At 35.6% G+C, this 18,399-nt stretch overlaps 3 protein-coding genes across 5 annotated transcripts; 2 read left to right on the top strand and 1 right to left on the bottom strand.

Annotated features, from left to right (window-relative positions):
• Nucleotides 1-877: 877 nt before the first annotated feature.
• LOC105646982 (protein STRUBBELIG-RECEPTOR FAMILY 3) lies at nucleotides 878-9,560 on the bottom strand. Of its 3 annotated transcripts, none has more exons than XM_089719178.1 (18): nucleotides 9,376-9,560; nucleotides 9,151-9,250; nucleotides 8,781-8,960; nucleotides 8,273-8,402; nucleotides 8,096-8,167; nucleotides 7,376-7,441; nucleotides 7,177-7,248; nucleotides 7,003-7,074; nucleotides 6,839-6,910; nucleotides 6,698-6,763; nucleotides 6,496-6,561; nucleotides 5,289-5,716; nucleotides 4,733-5,202; nucleotides 4,026-4,294; nucleotides 3,265-3,403; nucleotides 2,257-2,393; nucleotides 2,013-2,169; nucleotides 878-1,357 (listed from the first exon to the last, which is right to left on the bottom strand). In XM_089719178.1, the coding sequence occupies exons 3-18, from the start codon at nucleotides 8,899-8,901 to the stop codon at nucleotides 1,259-1,261; spliced, it is 2,436 nt and encodes an 811-aa protein (XP_089575304.1). In that variant the 5' UTR covers nucleotides 8,902-8,960; nucleotides 9,151-9,250; nucleotides 9,376-9,560; the 3' UTR covers nucleotides 878-1,258. The 3 variants fall into 3 exon arrangements, with proteins under 3 accessions (XP_089575304.1, XP_089575303.1, XP_089575305.1); XM_089719177.1 differs by having other exon boundaries at nucleotides 9,151-9,217; XM_089719179.1 differs by lacking the exons at nucleotides 9,151-9,250; nucleotides 9,376-9,560 and having other exon boundaries at nucleotides 8,273-8,386; nucleotides 8,781-8,922.
• Nucleotides 9,561-13,140: 3,580 nt separating this feature from the next.
• LOC105646981 (lipoic acid synthase 1) lies at nucleotides 13,141-16,293 on the top strand. The gene is made up of 4 exons (XM_012232947.4): nucleotides 13,141-13,690; nucleotides 13,783-13,994; nucleotides 14,186-14,565; nucleotides 15,886-16,293. The coding sequence occupies exons 1-4, from the start codon at nucleotides 13,269-13,271 to the stop codon at nucleotides 16,003-16,005; spliced, it is 1,134 nt and encodes a 377-aa protein (XP_012088337.1). The 5' UTR covers nucleotides 13,141-13,268; the 3' UTR covers nucleotides 16,006-16,293.
• Nucleotides 16,294-16,485: 192 nt separating this feature from the next.
• Nucleotides 16,486-18,032, top strand: LOC105646980 (uncharacterized). Its single transcript, XM_012232946.3, has one exon. It carries the CDS (start codon nucleotides 17,027-17,029, stop codon nucleotides 17,918-17,920), a length of 894 nt encoding a protein of 297 aa, XP_012088336.1. The 5' UTR covers nucleotides 16,486-17,026; the 3' UTR covers nucleotides 17,921-18,032.
• Nucleotides 18,033-18,399: the final 367 nt, after the last annotated feature.

The following is an 18,399-nucleotide window of genomic DNA, read 5'->3' as shown; positions in this document are numbered from 1 at the left end:
AGCTTACATTCTTTCATAAGTAGAAACATAAAAATAATAATAAAAAAAAAAATAATCCCACCTTATCTTTTAAAATTTTTCATTTTATGCGATTAAAAAATATTTTATTAGCATTTAAAAATAATATCAATCCTACTTATTTTCTCAGGAAATTTTATTATACTGGATAACACGCGTTTCCGTTTAAATGAAATATATTTTACTTTTACAATATATTCGATAAAATTAATTATTTTTAGTAGTATTTAATTATTTGTGTAGTTTTTTCATAAAAAAAAGTTAAGTTCAAACACCATATTACTAGTAGTTCAGAAACTGACTTCTTTAGTCACTTTCAGGATATTGTTAGCTATTTTTTTATGTTGTTTCTTATTTTACCAAAAAAAAAAAAAAAATTTGAGGTTGATGAAAATTCTTCAAGCATTCCAGAATGAGGAAAAATCAAATGATGTTTAAATTGTTTTTTTTATATAATATAATTAATCCCCTTTATTGAAGGCTTTTTCTCATTCCTTAAGCCAAAAGGCAGGAGAAAGCAGTAGCAAATACACGTAAGATTGCATTTTAATGTCATAATAATAAAAAAATAAATAAGTCGCACGTCAACTTACATTATTATTGTTAAAAAAAAAAAAAAAACTTGAGAATGCGTGTTTCAGTTTCAGGCCTTCCTCTTCAGATTTTTCCAACTCATTTTAGCTGTATTTGGTTGTCTCAGCGAGTAAAATATGCATGCACACAGCATTATTATTATCAACCCAAAGTCAAAGAGAAGCCTCCCTCCCTCCCTCCCTCCCTCCCCTCTTTTCAAAATTTTCAATTTCGCCTTACTCCGCATGTCCTTGTCAAACAGATTAACAGAAGTGTCACTAATGTATACAGTAAATTACAGACAAAATTTCATTATCAAGAATTAGCAACAAATAACAATGCAAAACAATCGGGTTAGTTAATTTTGTGCAGTTACAAAGACTTTGCATAATTTAATCAACGATAGAATCACCAAATAAATTGACCACAAGTATCGAATTGTTCGGATTGGAGTCCTCAGCACATCATTTTGGTAGCCCATTTTGCTTGTCAGCATATGATAGTAGCTGATTTCCTTGAAGGATTTGAGCAATTGAATGTGTTAGTATGAGGTCTTTGTTTACAGTAGGGGCAAAGGCATCATTTTGTGTTGAGTTGTGGCGTATATCAATATCCGCACCTTTGCATTCACAAACTTAGATTACGAGCCCTATGTTCATAATTTATGTCAGTCCCCAATTGATTCGTTGCTGGGACGCTCTCTCCTTATCATGTCTGTCAGATCCTGAACAACCTCAGACATGAGAGGCCTGAACTCTGGCTCAGTCTGCAACACATAATTTGAGGTTAGGGAAGAATTTCTATATGGATAACAAAGTTCTACAATAACAAGTAATTTACCAAGGCAAACAAAAAACATGGAGTTATAAGTATAAAAAATGATGGCACGATGAGCAAAGAAATTTTATCTAAAGGAAATTTAAGTGGATTTCAATGTTTCGTAGCAGTTTTCTCAACCTGCATTTGCATGTGCATAAGTATCTCTATACTCTACCTTTATTCATCTTATACTACTTTTAAACCCAGAAAATAGGACGTGAAATGTCATGTAGAACCACCCTTCTTGGGAAGAACACACCTTTTCCAAGTATCATGATGAATGAAGAAACAATTACATTTCATGCTTTCCTCTATTATAGCCATCTCTGAGAAGTTAGATCACACTTTGATGTTCGGCTGATTAAGAACCATAAATTATTTTGTTTTTATGCTATCTACTAACTAATGTACAATATAGCCCTTAAAGCTGGAATTCCAGCAAAAAATACAAATAGTTGCACAGATAATTGCCCCCAATTTCAGTTGCTTGCTGTTTTTCTGCTGATTGCAATATTAGCATATTCACAATAAAATACTGGCATGGATGGAAAAGTGGATAAAAAGAAAAAACAAAAAAGAAAAGGAGAGAATGAGATTCTCACCTGAAGACACCGAGAAATAATATCGGCAAAGTGTGATAATGATTTGGCTGGATATTGTCCATGGAGAGAAGGATCAACCATCCTGGACAATGCATCAATGTCATGAAGCTGGGGCACTGCCCATCTCACCAAAAATTGCTCTCCTCGATTTCGTGTCCTACAATAATTTGACAGAAATATGTGTTGCTTAATAGAAACATAAGAATATATAAAGTAACAAACATAACATGCTTCATGCTTTTACCTGTCATGGGACTTTCGACCTGTTAAGAGCTCTAACATAACTACTCCAAAGCTGTAAACGTCACTCTGGGCAGTATAAATTCCATTCTCAAATTCTGGAGCCCCATAGCCATAAGCCGTTAGCAGATGCCCTGACAACTGAAAATAAGTAAAAAACTTCACAATTAGCTTGTAAGAAAATGACAGCAGAAGTTTCATACATCATTGCATGTCCCACGTATCCCACCCAAAGCACTCTGCCACATATTGAAACAAATTCATTAATCAAGGCTGTACAAAACATGACAATCTAAAGAGCTCCAACCATGCCAATGGAATAAGAGCTGAGAGACTGCTTATCATTGTCTTGGGAACATAGAACTACCTTCTTATTGCAATGGAGCATTAAGCAGGTGTGCCCAACCATTTAAGGAACAAAGGCAGCAACATCCCGAGATAGGGCGACAAAAAAAAAAAAAAAAAAAAAGGCTGTATTCTTGTGTTGCAATCTACAAATGAAACATTTTATTGTCTCTTAACATGGGCAGCTTAGCCAAGTACAGTAAATTCGTTTTCCTCACCAAGTACAAGCAACCCCTATATTTCAGTACTTACACTGGAGCAGAAGAGAAAATTACTAATTCTAGAGGAAAAGATGTCAAAGGCCATACTTCCAATATGACCAAAAAGATATAAGATATTGTCAACAAGCCTATCAGAATGAATGAGCCCACAAGTAGAAAACTATGTGGGGAGAATGGTTTTCGTCCTACCACTCTTAAGGACCCAAAGCAAAATTTTCTTTCAGACATATTGCTTCTCCTGAATATTCATTGAGTTACATCAACCAATCATTTACACATTTTTATCAGTTCATACACCATTAGGGCAAAAATTCTCTTTTAATTATCCTTTCCATTAGCACTTCTGAGAATTGAAAGGATTTCCATCAAGCAACAGAGTTGATATCTTAAACCTTTGCCAGCATCAGATATACAAAGAACTACAAGACATTAGAATCATAACTTACCTGACTAACAGCACCTGATGATATTAGTGGAGCCAAACCACAATCTGATACATGGACAGAAAGATCATCATCAAGGAGAATGTTGGCAGACTTGAAATTTCTGTGTACAACAGGTGGCCGACAAATCTCATGCAAATACCTTCACGCACATCAAGACAATAATAAGCGTGTCTGACAAGAAGCATACCACTGACCAAAACTCACTCCTAAAATAAAATTTATAAATTGTTTTATAGATCAATGTTCGGTCTGACAAGTAATAACTTCATTAGTATTTCTGGTGATTGGCATATAAGCAACTGTATCCACAAACAAACAACAAGTCTTCATGAAACTCTGTGCATTTGAGTCAATAGGGAGATTTAGTTGTAGAAATGGATAAGGTACGTTTTTCCCAATTGAAAATGAGTTATAAGTTAAATTGACTTCAGAATATCACTTTTGTATCACTAGTTTGGACACTAGACACAGAAAAGGCTTTGTAGCTAATCCAAGTGCATAAGAAAATACCAGTTTTAGTTTCACCCATAAGTATGTAAACAATGCAAAAATGACCTAGTATTATTTTCCAATTGGCTACATTACATCTTATGGTTGATTAAACTATTGACAGCCAGGTTGGTGGTGCTATCCTGGAGTTGGGAAAAATAAGATTTTCTTACGCAAACTAAGGGTTGTATATCTACCTAGCCAGCAAAATACGATTGGGAAGTCAGCAAGAGTGAGGTATATGATGGCTTTTATATGGCTACTTGACTTACTCTAAGGCTCTGGCAGCTCCAAGTGCCATCCGGATACGGGTGTTCCATGATAGATTTCTCTTCAACTCATCATCTGAATGTAGCAAATCTTGCAGTGTACCGTTACTGCAATACTCATAGATTAGAAGCCTTTGACCATGCTCTGCGCAGTAACCCATAAGCTCAACAACATTAGCATGTCGGATCCGATCAACATTGTTTACCAGTTCAATAAACTCATCATCCTTTTGGGTTGAAGCCCTCTTGTCCAGTTTCTTGACTGCGAGAAGCTAAAACAGCACCCCAGAAAAAAAAGGAAAAAAAAAAAAAAAAAAAGTCAACATAGAAAATTGAAGCCATTTTATAATGCACAATAAAAATTTCTTAACCACACAGATGATATCAAAGGGGACAGAGAGAGAGAAAGAGAGAGAGAGAGAGAGAGAGAGAGAAGAGAAGATTTGTTAATGCATGTACTCAAGGCATCTAATCTAAAACTCCTTTAGGACAAGTTCCTCTTACATTTCATTTAAATGAGGCAGTGACAGTATATAACTAAATTAAATTCAATATTTAGTGCTCTTGGAAAAAGAAGCATCCAAGAAAATTGATGAAAGCAGCAAAGTACTTAAAATAATAAAAAAAACAGTCCAATTAGAAGATTCAGGCTCATCCATCCCCAGAGAGGTCTCAAAATGCATCGCATCAATCATAATCAATAAACATACCTTCCCATCAGGAAGTTCTGCCCTATAAACATTGCCCAGCATGCCTCCTCCTATAAGATTTTCTTGAGAAAAGCTGTTTGTGTATTGCTGAAGGGATGCAATGGTGAAAGACCTGGCAGAAATGAGAGGGTTCTGAGCTTTAGTGGGAGGCTTCACTGCATTTACTTCTACAGGCAGAATCGGAGTAACAGTAACCTCTCCCAAAGGCGGTTGAGGAGGAGGTGGTGGTGGTGGTGGAGGAGGTGGTGGAGGAGGAGGAGGAGGAGGAGGAGGAGGAGGAGGAGGTGGTGGCGGTGGTGGTGGTGGAGGGGGGGGAGGAGGGTCCATGAAAAATGAATCTTCTCTGCTTATAGTTCTGCTTATATCTATCGCATAATCATCCCGCTTTGGTAGTCGAGGCACAACTCTCTCATGCACAATGGTTGGCTTTGGATGATCCTCCTTTGGCTGTACCATAGCCTCCTTTGGAACTGTTAGCAAAATTTTCCATGTCATTTATCAAAATAATTTACACCTTATAGAACAGACAGATTATTTAAATTGAAAAGTTGTATACCGTTTTCTGTTTCATTAGTTGACGGGACCAAGGAGCGGTTGTCCCTTGGATTCTCTCTGTTGCCTTTCCATACACCAACCTGATGCTGCTTGAAAATTCTGCCAGCCTCCTTCCTTCTTCTGCTACACCTTGGCATGAAAAGCACTAGGCCTAATGCCAAAATTACAAACAACAATACACCAGCAATTGATATCCAAACTACTCTTTTACTAGTTAGAAATTTTTTTCCTCCAGAACTTGATTCCTGAGATGAAGTCGGCCCGTCAACCTGTTTGCCAGGTGTTTTCCCAGATGAAGTTGTAGAGGGCGAGCCACCAGATGAAGGTGTAGATGGCGAGCCAGGAAGCACTGAAACTGGTGGCGGTGTCAATGGAGATGTTGGCGCAGGTAGTGGTGCATTGGTAGCATTGAATGGGTTACCATCTTTTCTGCAAAAGTACTAACAGGATTAGCAACCGAATGAGTATAATATGACCAATGTGTCAAATTTTGTAAAATTACATAGATATGTGCTTCCTGTTTACTGTAACAACTTGGATGTCAAGTACAATGGATTGCAACCAAATGCAAATGCTTCAATCATGACTATCCACATTATAGGCATGTCAAGTCTTGAACTTGATATATCATAAATCCAAGTGCTATTCAAAACAGAGAACTATATAAAATGATTTTCCATCAAATAATTTGGTTGTACGCATTGTGATAAACTATAAAAAGGAAGCATGATAAAGCTTCTAACCAGCACATCATGTAAGGCTTCTCACAAGTACATGCTTGCAACATAATCACTATCTTCATGACTCAGATGCACCCTTCAGTAAAAATTTCACTATACCATCATAGATTGACCTGCGAATATTATCTCCCTACAAAATTCCCGCTAAGAAAAAATAATCTGAAGTCTTTCTTCATATCAACCTGATATGAGTTGCAAGCCCTGCTTGTTTCAAGGGACACTAATTATGGATGCTCATGGTCCAGTCCCAGTTGTGTAATATACAAATATTCCATTGTCAGCATCATCAACTAATTTTAGACGCTGATTTATGCATCAGAAAGTGTCCGTATGATAATTATAAAGAAGTATCTAATACCAACAATCTTCTTAGTTGGGGAACAAGAATTATTCTTAATTTTTCTTACATGAGAGATATATCTGATGGTAACCCCACATGAATGTAAAGGAATATTTTGTGAGTCTCACCTGAAATTTGGGATGGCCAGCATCTTATCAGGTATGGGTCCGTTGAACTGGTTATTCTCTATATTCCTGTTTAACATAAGGGCAAAGAATTATCCTTCAAAATTCCAAAAAGTTGACAATGGAATTCCCCAAATAGAAAAAAAGAACTGTATAAATTGATAGCTGAAGTTTAAATTAAAAGGGAGATGTTTGGAAATAGTACAAATCTTTCAGGGGAAGATCTTGCAGAACATCAAGGGTCCCAGACAGTTGATTTTGCTGCAAACGTCTGCCAACTGAGTTGTTAGCTCTCGTCACAGGGATAAAATGAGTGTAAATGGAATGGCTTAAGATGAAAACTTACAAAGTTGTAAGACGAATCAAACTTTTAAAAGAAGGAGGCAGTTGCCCGCTCAAATTGTTACTGGATAAGTCTCTGCAGACACATCAACGGTTTGGTTATCGATAACTCTCTTAAAAAGTGAACCTGGAGATGAATAGCATGATAAGTTTAATACAAGAACCTACAGATTGATCAACCCGGTCAGGGACTGAAAGGAATCTGGTATCTCTCCACTTAAGAAATTGTTGTTCAAAGACCTGCAAAGCATAAAATGCAAAGGTATGAACATGAAATATATAAAAACTGGGAACAAGAACCACCAGGCATCAGAACAAGTAACAGTAAGCGACTAAATTTACATGGCTGTCAACAAAGTCAAAGAGGACAGTGAATCCGGAATGCTTCCAGTGAAATTATTTGCTGAAAGAAAACTGTCAAAAGGAAAAGACTATCAAAACTATTGCTAAGAAAGTGCAGAGAACAGTCACAGGAACTAAATCTCAAAAGATGCTTAGATAGATAATAATGACAATTTTATTTCATGTCAAGGGTACATACAGGTTTTGTATTGTAACTGGCAGATTGGACGGAATACTACCCCCAATACGGTTGTTGCTCAAGTCTCTAGAACATAAAAACAGCACAAATATTAATGATAATAACCAATAAGTTTAGAAGAAAGAATATCAATAAATTCCTTTTTTTTTTAAAAAAAAGATATAGGAAAAGGATTAGTAATTCCTCCTTTCTGGTTAGCAGGCACACACAAAACCGCGTTCTTTGGTCAGCTGGTTGGTGGCACAAGGTTAAGGATCGAAACTCAGGAGATCATTATATTTATACCATTCATTTAACAACAGGAAACATATGTGTAGGGAATGTTGCACTATAACATGTGCATCTAGTGTAAGGTGGTTTGGGTCAATGCTAGTTATCTTGGCAAATTTACTCAATCAATTTAGCGTTGGGTGGTTTGTGTCAATGCCTAGTTAACGGCAACATCCTTTGACTCCGACTTCCTATATCTAAAGTAAACCCCTTTATGTCATGCTACAATGCCTCCATTGAAGGATTACTGCCAAAGATATGCAATCATGCATAGGATGCTCCCCCATTGTTCAATGCCGTCAAAAATGAGAACTCTGTAAGTGACTTAAATAGCAGATATAAAATGAAGATTTTTTTTTTTTTTTTTCTGGGATGGATGGGAAGCTGTTCAAATAGCCACCACCTTATAAACACAAGATAAAGAGAACAGGAAGGCAGAGTACCACTTACATTGATCTGATAGAAGCGAACTTGCTCAAGTCATTGCCAAGCTCTCCTCCCAAATTAGCACCATTAAGAACTCTATAAAATCAACGTTTAAATAAAACAAAAATCAAAACAGGTGTTTATATTATATAAGTCAAGAAAGTTAACTAATATAAAAGAGTGAAAAGAACAGTCCCATACATGGACATTATATCTGAAGCCTGACAGCCAACACCTTGCCAACCTTCACCACATGGGTCTCCCCCAGAAGCAACCCACCCGGGCAGTAAAGGAGATCCCAGTGAAGCGTATAAGCTATTAATTGCAGCAACTAATTCAATCAAAACAATGCAGGAGATAAGATTCAAAGCTCCAAGTAACAATAACAAAATCAACTAGAAACACTAATGCATATCAGAGAGACAATTTCTCTATCTACATATTAATTACTGCAGAAACGTACTTAGATGCTACATTTCCAGCTCAAAATTATACAATTAATTTTATCCTTCTTTTTTTGGCACTATTTTAACTGTTTTGCACCTCTGTCCGTTAACGATGCCATTTAAGACTTGACTTAAGAAAATTTAATCTCCTCACAAATCCTACATTTTCCAAACGCTAAAGGAAAGAAATAATAATAATAATAATAATAATAATAATAATAATAAAAAGCAGCAGGACGAGAAATACTGAGAGACTCAATTACCATCAGCGGGATTAGTATCTCCAAGCGAAATTGTTGCTGCGCAGATCAAAACAAACCCGACAAAGACCTTCGCATAGATCTCCAAATTCAAGTACTCGTCACCAGATCTCTTCATTCCCATTGATCTTTATCTCAATTGTCTCTTCCACCACAACATCAATAATAAACTCACTTTCCAATCTGAAAAATCAAACCACAAAAAAAAAAAAAAAAAAGGAGAAATCGCCATGAGCATACAGTCAGCACACTGTCAGTGATCTTATCACCACCTAAATAATTCAAAACACTCTACACCAAAAAAAAAAAAAAAAAATACAAGTTCATTAAAAAAAAGTCCAAAACATTAAAAAAGAAACAAAAAAGGACTTACAGAGAAAAGCAAGGGCCTTAAAAGAGAAGCCGGCTAATGGTAGAAGCAGAATTGGCTGCAAAATTAGCTGACCAGTAGCAATGACAAAGTGCTTCAAGAACTTTTCAAAAGTAGAAGTAGAGAAGCTTAGGAGCTAAGATTCAATGAATTTTTATCAAATAAACAGAAAGAGAGAGCGGGACGTCAGCTAATATTGCATCATAATTAAGTAATAAAAGCACTAACCTGCGGAAAGACCTGGAAAAAAGAAGTAGCAGAAGAAAAAAGAAAAGCTAGAAAAATGTGAAAGAAAAGATACGGACAGACGGAGAAAAAGAGGAAAGCCTCCACCGTTTCTCTCTCTATTATTACTTTCCTTCTCTGTAACAAGTATTAGGAACTTAACTATGAACTAAGCAAAAATGGTGTGGGAGCGAGAGAGCTCTTCTTGTTGTAGTTTTTCAAGTAAATTTGAGATGCGGTTTACCCACTCTCTACGGCGGCGCGTGTTATGTGAAGCGAGTTTCTATTTTGGGAGTTCGGAAATGGGTAGGAAACTGCTCATCATATTGTAAAATATGAAAATGTTAATCCCGAAAAATTAGGTAAAATTCATGCTACTGGTAGAGGAGATGTAGTAGGCTTAAATATAGGCTAATCCTAATTAAATGTAGGATTGCTTTGTTCCTTTTTTTTATTTATTTGTTATGAAGTTTTTTTTTTAAATATTAAAAAAAAATTCTAACGTAGATCTATTCTCAGTCTCGCGCATCTATTAATATCACTAGACTATGCACTAATATGTTATTTATGATGAGTTTTGATATAATAGTTCAACGTTCAATATTAAAATATGAAAATTAATATCTACATATTTCTTTTAAAAAAATTATTAATATATCAATAAGTTATAGTCTAATCGATTTTTTTAACTAATAAAAATAATGTAAGGTTCTTGTTCTAATTTTCTCAATCATAAAAATAAACATAAGTCTTCTAATGAAAAATATTAATAAAATACATGAATTTTCGTCGTTTTATTTTTTTCCTCTCTTTATCAGTTAGACCACGTGTTTGATAAAATAAGTTAATATTGACTCTAACATTGATTCATATACATGTGTTTTTCTAACCCATAATTGAATCCAAAGACCAAAAATGATTTTGATTTTTTTCTTTCTATATATTATACTATTGCGTTTTTTTTTTTTAAGGGAAGAACAATTACGAGATGCATTAACTTGAAATTCTTTTTTTAAGTGTTTTTTACCTTCGAGCTAAAGGGGTTAATTTGGAAAAGTTCACTTTACAGAAAATTGAATCTATTATTTAAATTACGGTGATTAATCTCGTAAGTACTTTTTACCACTCAACTGCCCCGTAGGTATCCGTTAACTTGAAATTTTGCTTTCAAATACAATGTAATATCCTTAAAAAAAAAAAAAAAAAAAAAATTATGCAATGTAATGGGGAGTGTGGGACAACTGGTTCGGGGGAGGTGCGTGTGAAAATGGAAATAATGGGAAGACATTCAAATTTGTAATCACGTACTCCGCAGTAGTTGTCAAAAATAGCCGCCAGTTTTTCTATACCATTCACGTGCGTGGTCGAATCCTTGCTGCTCTGGGCTGTCTTCCCTTCCTCCAAGCCCATTTTACCATTTTTTACTCAGTAATAATAATAATATTAAACCAACATTAACAATTAACAACTGGTTGATGTTGTCACTGATTGCGATAAATAAAAAATTTTTGAGTTCAAGTCTCTTAATTATAAAAAATGATCAATCAATTTAATAAGTTAAGACGAGAGATATTCCTATTATGTAATTTATCATATTATTATTTTACTAAATTAATCTTATAAATACCAAAAATCGAAGATTTCAAGATTGCATTCGATTCGTTTGAATTATAAGAGTTTTGCATGTATTTTGTTTGAGTTTATCAACAATATTTGTTGCGTGCAGAGAAGTTGTTTATGGCCATGATAACGTGCAAGTGAGCAATTACTTTTATTTTCCAATTAATTAATTAAAATAAAAAGATTAATTACCGTTGGGACTGGAGAGACACTGTGTTTGTTTTTCCGTGGAAGGCATAAAAATTCCAGGTCAGAAAAAGCCACTTTTGGAAAGAGAATTTGTTTTTTTAAAAAAATTTTATCTCTTTCAATTCAATTCAATGGACAAAAGAAAAAGTCATTAGAAAAATAGTGAAATTTGTGTATCCAAAGTTGAACAAGTCTTCATCTTTTTTATTATCCAATCCCATTTTGTGGTAGCTGTCAAAGAATCTCCATTTTCTATTCTACACTAACCGACCAAATTTACTAATTTAATAATTTTATCTCCTAAATTCTCAACACTCTCTTTTTTTTTTTTATCACTAATTGTTTGAAAATCCCTTTACACCCACCAAGACTCTTTGGCGCAACGGTTAATTTATACTATAGAATCGGTCTTCTAATTACTCTTTTCATTTATATAAAAAAATCAAAAGTCTCGAGTTTGAATTTTTTTTCAATCAAAATTATTTGGCGTAAGAGTTAATAAACATTAGATCTTCACTTAATTGGGAAACCGAATGCTGGAGTTAGCCTTCTGATTGGTCTATAAGAAATCTCGAGTTTAAGTATTTTCAATTATAAGAATTTTGATCAATTTGATGAGTTAGGTATCTATAAATTTTGATTGGTCGAAATATCAGCGAATCCTAATCCAAATCCATTCAAAGGGTTGCTATTGTAATTGTCGTATAATCTTAATCCATTAAAAAAAGAAAAATAGACATGAAAATAATTGATGGGAATAAAAGAATTAGATTTGAAGAAATTGAAAGAAAAGGGCAGAAAATCATTTGAAGAGACAAAGATAGGAACTTGATAAGTGATAACAGAACTTAGCAATTAATAATAAATAAATGAGGCGGTTAAGTCACTCTCATTTAGACAATTTATCTACACATTCGATGATCATAGGATATGTGTCATGACATGTAATATAATAAAAAAATCATTTTCTCCATTTTTCATCATTTTCTGTAACGGATTTAGGCTTGTGGTGGAGCACCACCATTTTCATGCTCCTTGTTTGGTGTCCTAGAAAAGGACAAATGGACCTTCATCAATCAAACTAAAAGATATTATAATAAAGAATCACCTTTTCTTATTTTTCTTTTTCTTTTCCTTTATTTGCATTGTGTTGCGTCTTACCAATCCTTTCGTTACATACCTGAGTCGGCTCAAGAGATGTTTAAGCTTAATTTGAAAAAAAAGTTCATTGTGAATCGAGCTCAATCCAATTTTTTTAATAAATGAGTTAAAATCGAGTTTAAAGGTGTTTAATTTGAAATAATATTTAATGGAGTATATGAACAAAACTGGCTCACAAGCTGTTTGAATTTATTCCGAATCAAACTTAAATTAGTTCTTTTAATAAATGAGTTAAAGCTTGAGTTTAATGATGTATAAATAACGTTTTATTTTTCACTATAAATTTCTTATATTCTTGGAAATGTTTGTATAAATTTAAAATATGAAATGAATTTGAGGCAGGATCTCATATTTTTACTAGTAATTCTAGAATATATAAACCAAATATAAATTAAAATCATTCAAAAACAAATTTAGTCTCAATAAACTTAAAAATGTTCTATTTATTTTTATTTTTTTTATAAAAAAAAAACTCCCAATCACATTCATATGATGTATAATCTCTTACACCTCTAACTTTTTATATTTTGTGTATATGAGTGGGATAATGATTGGCTTAGTGCATAAAATCATCATGCTATCATTTCTTTGGTTTTTTTTTAAAAAAAATAAATTAAAAGTTTAAAATTCATTTTAATAGCTAATCTAAATCAATCATTAATTAGAATTTTTGAGCTTAAGGCCCAAAAATCTCCCAACAAGCCCATATATTTATGGACATGGAATCGAAAACCTGTAAAAGCCCACGGAAACTCGGGCATTTCATCTTGGGGCTATCCATGTCAGCACCCAACGGCGCCACCCTCCACCAACCAAATAAACGACCATTTTATGGCCCTACGCTATCTCCTCATTCCAGATTTTCAGTCTCTGCTTCTCTCTCTGTCGCTCACTACGTCAAATAGAGAGCTGGATTGAGAGAAACCATGTTTCAATCTCGTTTCACCTACGTAGCTCGGACTGTCAAGTCTACAAAATCCCGCCTTTTCTCCTCCACCATTGAACCTACAAAACCTCAGTTTCCACAAACCCTAGCTGGCCTCCGCGCCCGTTTAGCCGCCGAATCTCCTGACCTCTCTGAATTCAACGACCTCCAATCCCACGACTGGTATTCCGTTGAAGTGGGTACGAAGAAAAAACCCCTTCCAAAACCGAAATGGATGAAGGAAGCTATCCCAGGCGGCGAAAAGTATGTCCAAATCAAGAAGAAGCTGAGAGAATTGAAGTTGCATACCGTTTGCGAGGAGGCCAAGTGTCCGAATTTGGGGGAGTGCTGGTCTGGCGGCGAGACTGGCACTGCTACTGCCACCATTATGATTCTGGGGGATACCTGTACTCGTGGTTGCAGGTAAGTTTATATTTTTTGTCGTTCAAGTTTGAAAAATTTTCCGTTCAGTAGTTCTTTTTTTCCTTATGTTTTCGCTTTTTTTTTTTTTTCAGATTTTGCAACGTGAAGACATCGAGAACTCCTCCTCCACCTGATCCTGATGAGCCTACCAATGTGGCTGAGGCAATTGCTTCATGGGGTTTGGACTATGTGGTGATTACTAGTGTTGATCGTGATGATTTGCCTGATCAAGGGAGTGATCATTTTGCTCAGACTGTGCAGAAGCTCAAGGCTTTGAAGCCAAACATGCTTATAGAAGCATTGGGTATGAAGCTATGTATCATGTCTTTCTGTCGGATATAAATCCGTTCAAATGTCTCTGAATGCGAATATGGAAGTTGCTGCTTAGCTAATGTTTTTAAGAACAGTTACTGTCTCTATGTTTGTTTCTATCTTTTGAATCTTTGAATTTAATGCTTGATTAATTAAAGCTGCTTGATCTCATTCTTTGTCTAGTTCCTGATTTTCGAGGAGACTCTGGCTGTGTAGAGAAAGTTGCAAAATCAGGATTGGATGTCTTTGCCCACAATATTGAGACAGTTGAAGAACTTCAAAGAGTTGTACGAGATCATCGAGCTAATTTTAGGCAATCTTTAGATGTTCTAATGATGGCAAAAGATCATGCTCCCTCTGGAACACTTACCAAGACTTCCATAATGTTAGGCTGCGGGGAAACACCTGAACAAGTTGTGAAAACAATGGAGAAGGTGAGAGCAGCTGGTGTTGACGTGATGACTTTTGGTCAATATATGAGACCGACAAAGCGCCATATGCCTGTATCTGAATACATTACCCCTGAGGCTTTTGAGAAGTATAGAACACTTGGCATGGAAATGGTACACTTCTGCCTTTTATTTTAGAAGTCTTAGTTATTGCATTGCCTTTTGTTTTATTCCTTTGTTCTGTGCATGACTTATTTTGGTAGTATAAATTGTATTATAATTACTGTTTTATATTGTTTGAACATGCCATTTCCTTTCTAATGAGTGACAATGTTCAATGAAAATGTACTAACTCTGTTTAGGAAGTGGAACACCATTAGCTTTACCTCCTACTCTTCCTTGGCTCATCTTCCTTGGTTTTCCCTTCCTAACTTCATTCATAAATTGGTGATTTCTTTGATGCTTTGAAACTCAGATTTCTGTGTCTTTTCTTAGTGTTACATATATTATTATCAGGTCACGATGACATGGTACACATTTTGTTTTGGTTTTTTGCAACTTTGCTGAAAGGATTGCAACGAATCTAATTTGTCTTGTCTTAGTAAAAAGGAAGGAACATATATACTGGATGAATCTTCTTGACCATCCACAATCTATTTCTTATGCATGTTAGAGAGATTGAATAAGGTATGGTTGTGGTCAAAGACACTTCCTGCATGTCACAGGATTATTCCTAACAGCTTCTATCAAAATTGATCTAAAAACATTCTGAAATGGAAAGGCTTCTCTATTCTGAGTATTGAAGCAAGCATTTGTAATTGTCTTTGTTCCTAGAAATGCTTGTCATGTTGAGTAGAGAATTTCCTCTAGTTTAGAATTTTCAGCGTATATGGAATTGAAGGCAATTTGTTAGAGGTTTTTCGTGTCACTATCTCAAACTAGTTTTAGTGGTGCTCTTATTATAATTTAGTTGATTATACTTTTAAATAAGTAGAGTTCAACAGAGTTGGCCTTATTGTTCACTGCCAACAAAATATCTTGTCAATATCCTTTTGGTCTTTTGTTGGTTGTTATTAGTATTGTGCTACCTTGCATGCCACAATCAATTACTCTTGTAATTGTGACTTGTGATAATCTATAAGATTTTTCCGACTGATATTTTGAATTTTGGAGAGGGCAAAGTGAAATCTTTTTCCATGATATATATATATATATATATATATATATATATATATAGTGGCCCCCCAAAGCTCCATCTAGTTCCACTGCCCCGTCATGTAACATTGATCACCGAGCATGCCATGCTTATGCACTGATAACATGATTATATCTATTTTAATGAGCATTTGATCATGTGATCTGTTTGGTTGGTTTACTTTGCTTTTGAAGCATGCTTTGCAGTCATAATCAATGATTTGTTTTCACTTTTATATCTTATAAATCAAGAAGGTAAAATTACTTGCATGTATCTTATTATTTCTTTGGATGGTACAGGGATTCCGTTATGTGGCCTCTGGTCCCATGGTCAGATCATCATACAAAGCTGGAGAATTCTATATCAAATCCATGATAGAATCAGATCGGGCGGCATCATCACAACTTTCTATCTCTTGATGAGTGCTCCCCCTCCCTCTCTCCCTCCACATAACATCCCATGTTCATCACATTGTGTGTTGCTTGACCAATGATTACTTCAGTACAAATTTAATTGCTTTACCACTTGTCAAAAGTGATATTTTAGAAGCTCAAGTTCAAAGAGGCCAACCCTTCTGTGGCTTGTCAAGGTTAAATAAGCTCAAGCTCATTTAATATGTTTTGGTTGTAAATTCGATCTGTTGTAATTCAAAAATTTTCCCCTTCTCCAATTCTTTCATAAATATTTCATCCTGTTGGGTTGATACATAGTACTGGATCATTTTCAATGAGATTGACCCAACATTTCATGCAGCTGAACTATAAAATGCATTAGTCATTACTCTTTACAATAACTCGTACCATCTCCGTTGGCCCCAACTCTACTAATGTTGTCCTAAATTTATACTTTTGGGTTGTGATTGCAATGTTTCTGCTGGCAAAATGTACTTGAAACCTTATATAGAATATAGGTTGTACCAAATCAGGCTGTTGGTGGTGCCCATAGACTGGTTGAAGGAAGCATGCCATGGGCTCTTGGATGAAACCCTAAAAATATCAGCTGGTCCCAACTGCTAGTGGTCCATTGGTGATTGAACCGTTTTAAATCGTTTGGCTTTTTACAGTGATTTGAAGTTTGATTTTCAATTTTCAAGTTTGATGTCAAAGGTCTTAAAACAAACCTTCCTTTTTGGTCTGTTATAGAAATTGCAAAGTCTAATCAAAGATTTATGCCCTCCAATTCCTAAGGATCTAAATTGTTTAGGGTAGGGGGCCTTAGTTAAAGGATCTACCCTGTAAAGCTCGAGGTAATCAAGCAGCAGGCTCCTTCTCATACAGCAAGCTCAGGTAGCTACGAGTACCACCCTCCTAACCCACTAATAGTAATGCAAGACTCCATTTTTATTATCGTTAAAGATTTGAAATCCCCAATGCAAATTCTGCGTCACTCTCACTTTTATTACTACCCTACTTCTTTCTGCTAAAAGTCCTAAACACTAAAATGGGTTGTTGTATAAGCTCTAAAGCCAAAACAGACCCACATCATCCAAGAACCTTAAACCACCGTTCTCCACCAAAACCTCTTACACCAGAACCCAAGAGATCTCATGTCGCTGTAACTCCACCACCACCTTCACTTGAAGAAGAAACGGTCAAAGAAGTCCTCTCTGAAACTCCCATTCCTAAACCACCACAAACACAAACTACTCCCTTGACGCAGCAGAAAATTGCAGAGACACCCACTGTTCAAGAACCTAAGAGTCAACCACAAACTTTTACCAACAACAAACGCATCAAAGAGGAGAAAGACGAAGAGGAAGTAGAGAGAACCCCTGAAGTCTCTCAGGCATCGGAGCTATGTAGCCTTGATACTTACTCAACGGCAACAACAGCAACCACTACTACTACTACTGTGACAGAGATTAGAGAAGATGAGGTGACGAGCAAGAAGAGAGTCAACAGATCTCCAGCCAAAGTCCCGAGAAAGCGTCCGTACAATGGCGAGAGAGAAAGAGGGCCAAAACTTCCAGCAAGAATGGAAAGACCACCGGTTAAGAGGGAGTTGTCCGGTCAAGCGAGGAGTGGGCAGCGTAATAATGTGGGGTCTAGCAGAGTCGGAAGAGATCTAGGAGAGAGGTCAGGCCGAAGGTCAAGGTCACCGGCCACACGGACGAGTGCCAGTGGAGCGTTAAAGGGTCGTGCCGGAGGGAGTCCGTGGAAACTGAACGGAAAATCTTTAACTGCAAAATCCGGTGACAAGCCAGTTGAAGAAGGAGAGGGCAGTGAAGGAAAGAAAGTGGAGAAAAGTGAAAACGACAACGTTTCAATGCAACAGCAAGGAAATGAATCTCTTGACAACCCTCTTGTGTCCTTGGAATGTTTCATTTTTCTGTAAATATTACTTGTATTGGTTTGGACATGGGTTTTGAAGGTTGAAGCTGGTTGACATTTTTATGTAATTTTTCCCTTTCTCTTGTTAATGCAAGTGCAACCAAACATTGTTCAAATGTCCCAAGATTCTCTCTTTGTTGTTCTTGCTGCCAGGGCTCAGGTGAAGATCAACAGAAAATGTTTTATAGAATATAAGCTTACAAATGAAATCAATAAACTTTATAGAATCTTTCTAAAATACCATTCAAACAAGCTTTTAAATTGAATTTCCTCTAGAAACTTATTCTTTACAAAGATTTTTTATGTTGTAGTGTATAGTTAATTAGATTATAAATCCTGGATAAAACATGGAGATTATGAGTTAATTTGTCTAGTCTAGGGATATGCAGCTGAAAATGCAATTCGACCTCGAAATGGAGCATCTTCTTTTCTTATGTATTTTTGTTATGGGGAAGATGACTCCTTCGTCCTTTCCCTTTCCTT

The sequence above is a fragment of the Jatropha curcas genome, chromosome 3, assembly GCF_041381405.1.
Source record: "Jatropha curcas cultivar XTBG-Jc1 chromosome 3, XTBG_Jcur_1.0, whole genome shotgun sequence".
In the NCBI taxonomy this organism is placed as follows: domain Eukaryota; kingdom Viridiplantae; phylum Streptophyta; class Magnoliopsida; order Malpighiales; family Euphorbiaceae; genus Jatropha; species Jatropha curcas.
This window is presented reverse-complemented; position numbering and strand designations above follow the sequence as displayed.

Bases quoted from the DNA above. Each gene is read 5' to 3' on its own strand.
- LOC105646981 (XM_012232947.4), top strand. From the start codon at position 13,269: ATGTTTCAATCTCGTTTCACCTACGTAGCTCGGACTGTCAAGTCTACA. The intron at 13,691-13,782 runs GTAAGTTTATAT...TTTTTTTTTCAG, and splicing joins ACCTGTACTCGTGGTTGCAG to ATTTTGCAACGTGAAGACAT. The intron at 14,566-15,885 runs GTACACTTCTGC...TGGATGGTACAG, and splicing joins GAACACTTGGCATGGAAATG to GGATTCCGTTATGTGGCCTC.
- LOC105646982 (XM_089719178.1), bottom strand. From the start codon at position 8,901: ATGGGAATGAAGAGATCTGGTGACGAGTACTTGAATTTGGAGATCTAT. The intron at 7,249-7,375 runs GTATGTACCCTT...TCCTTTTGACAG, and splicing joins CCAGTTACAATACAAAACCT to TTTTCTTTCAGCAAATAATT. The intron at 5,203-5,288 runs GTATACAACTTT...TTTTGCTAACAG, and splicing joins AACTAATGAAACAGAAAACG to TTCCAAAGGAGGCTATGGTA.
- LOC105646980 (XM_012232946.3), top strand. From the start codon at position 17,027: ATGGGTTGTTGTATAAGCTCTAAAGCCAAAACAGACCCACATCATCCA.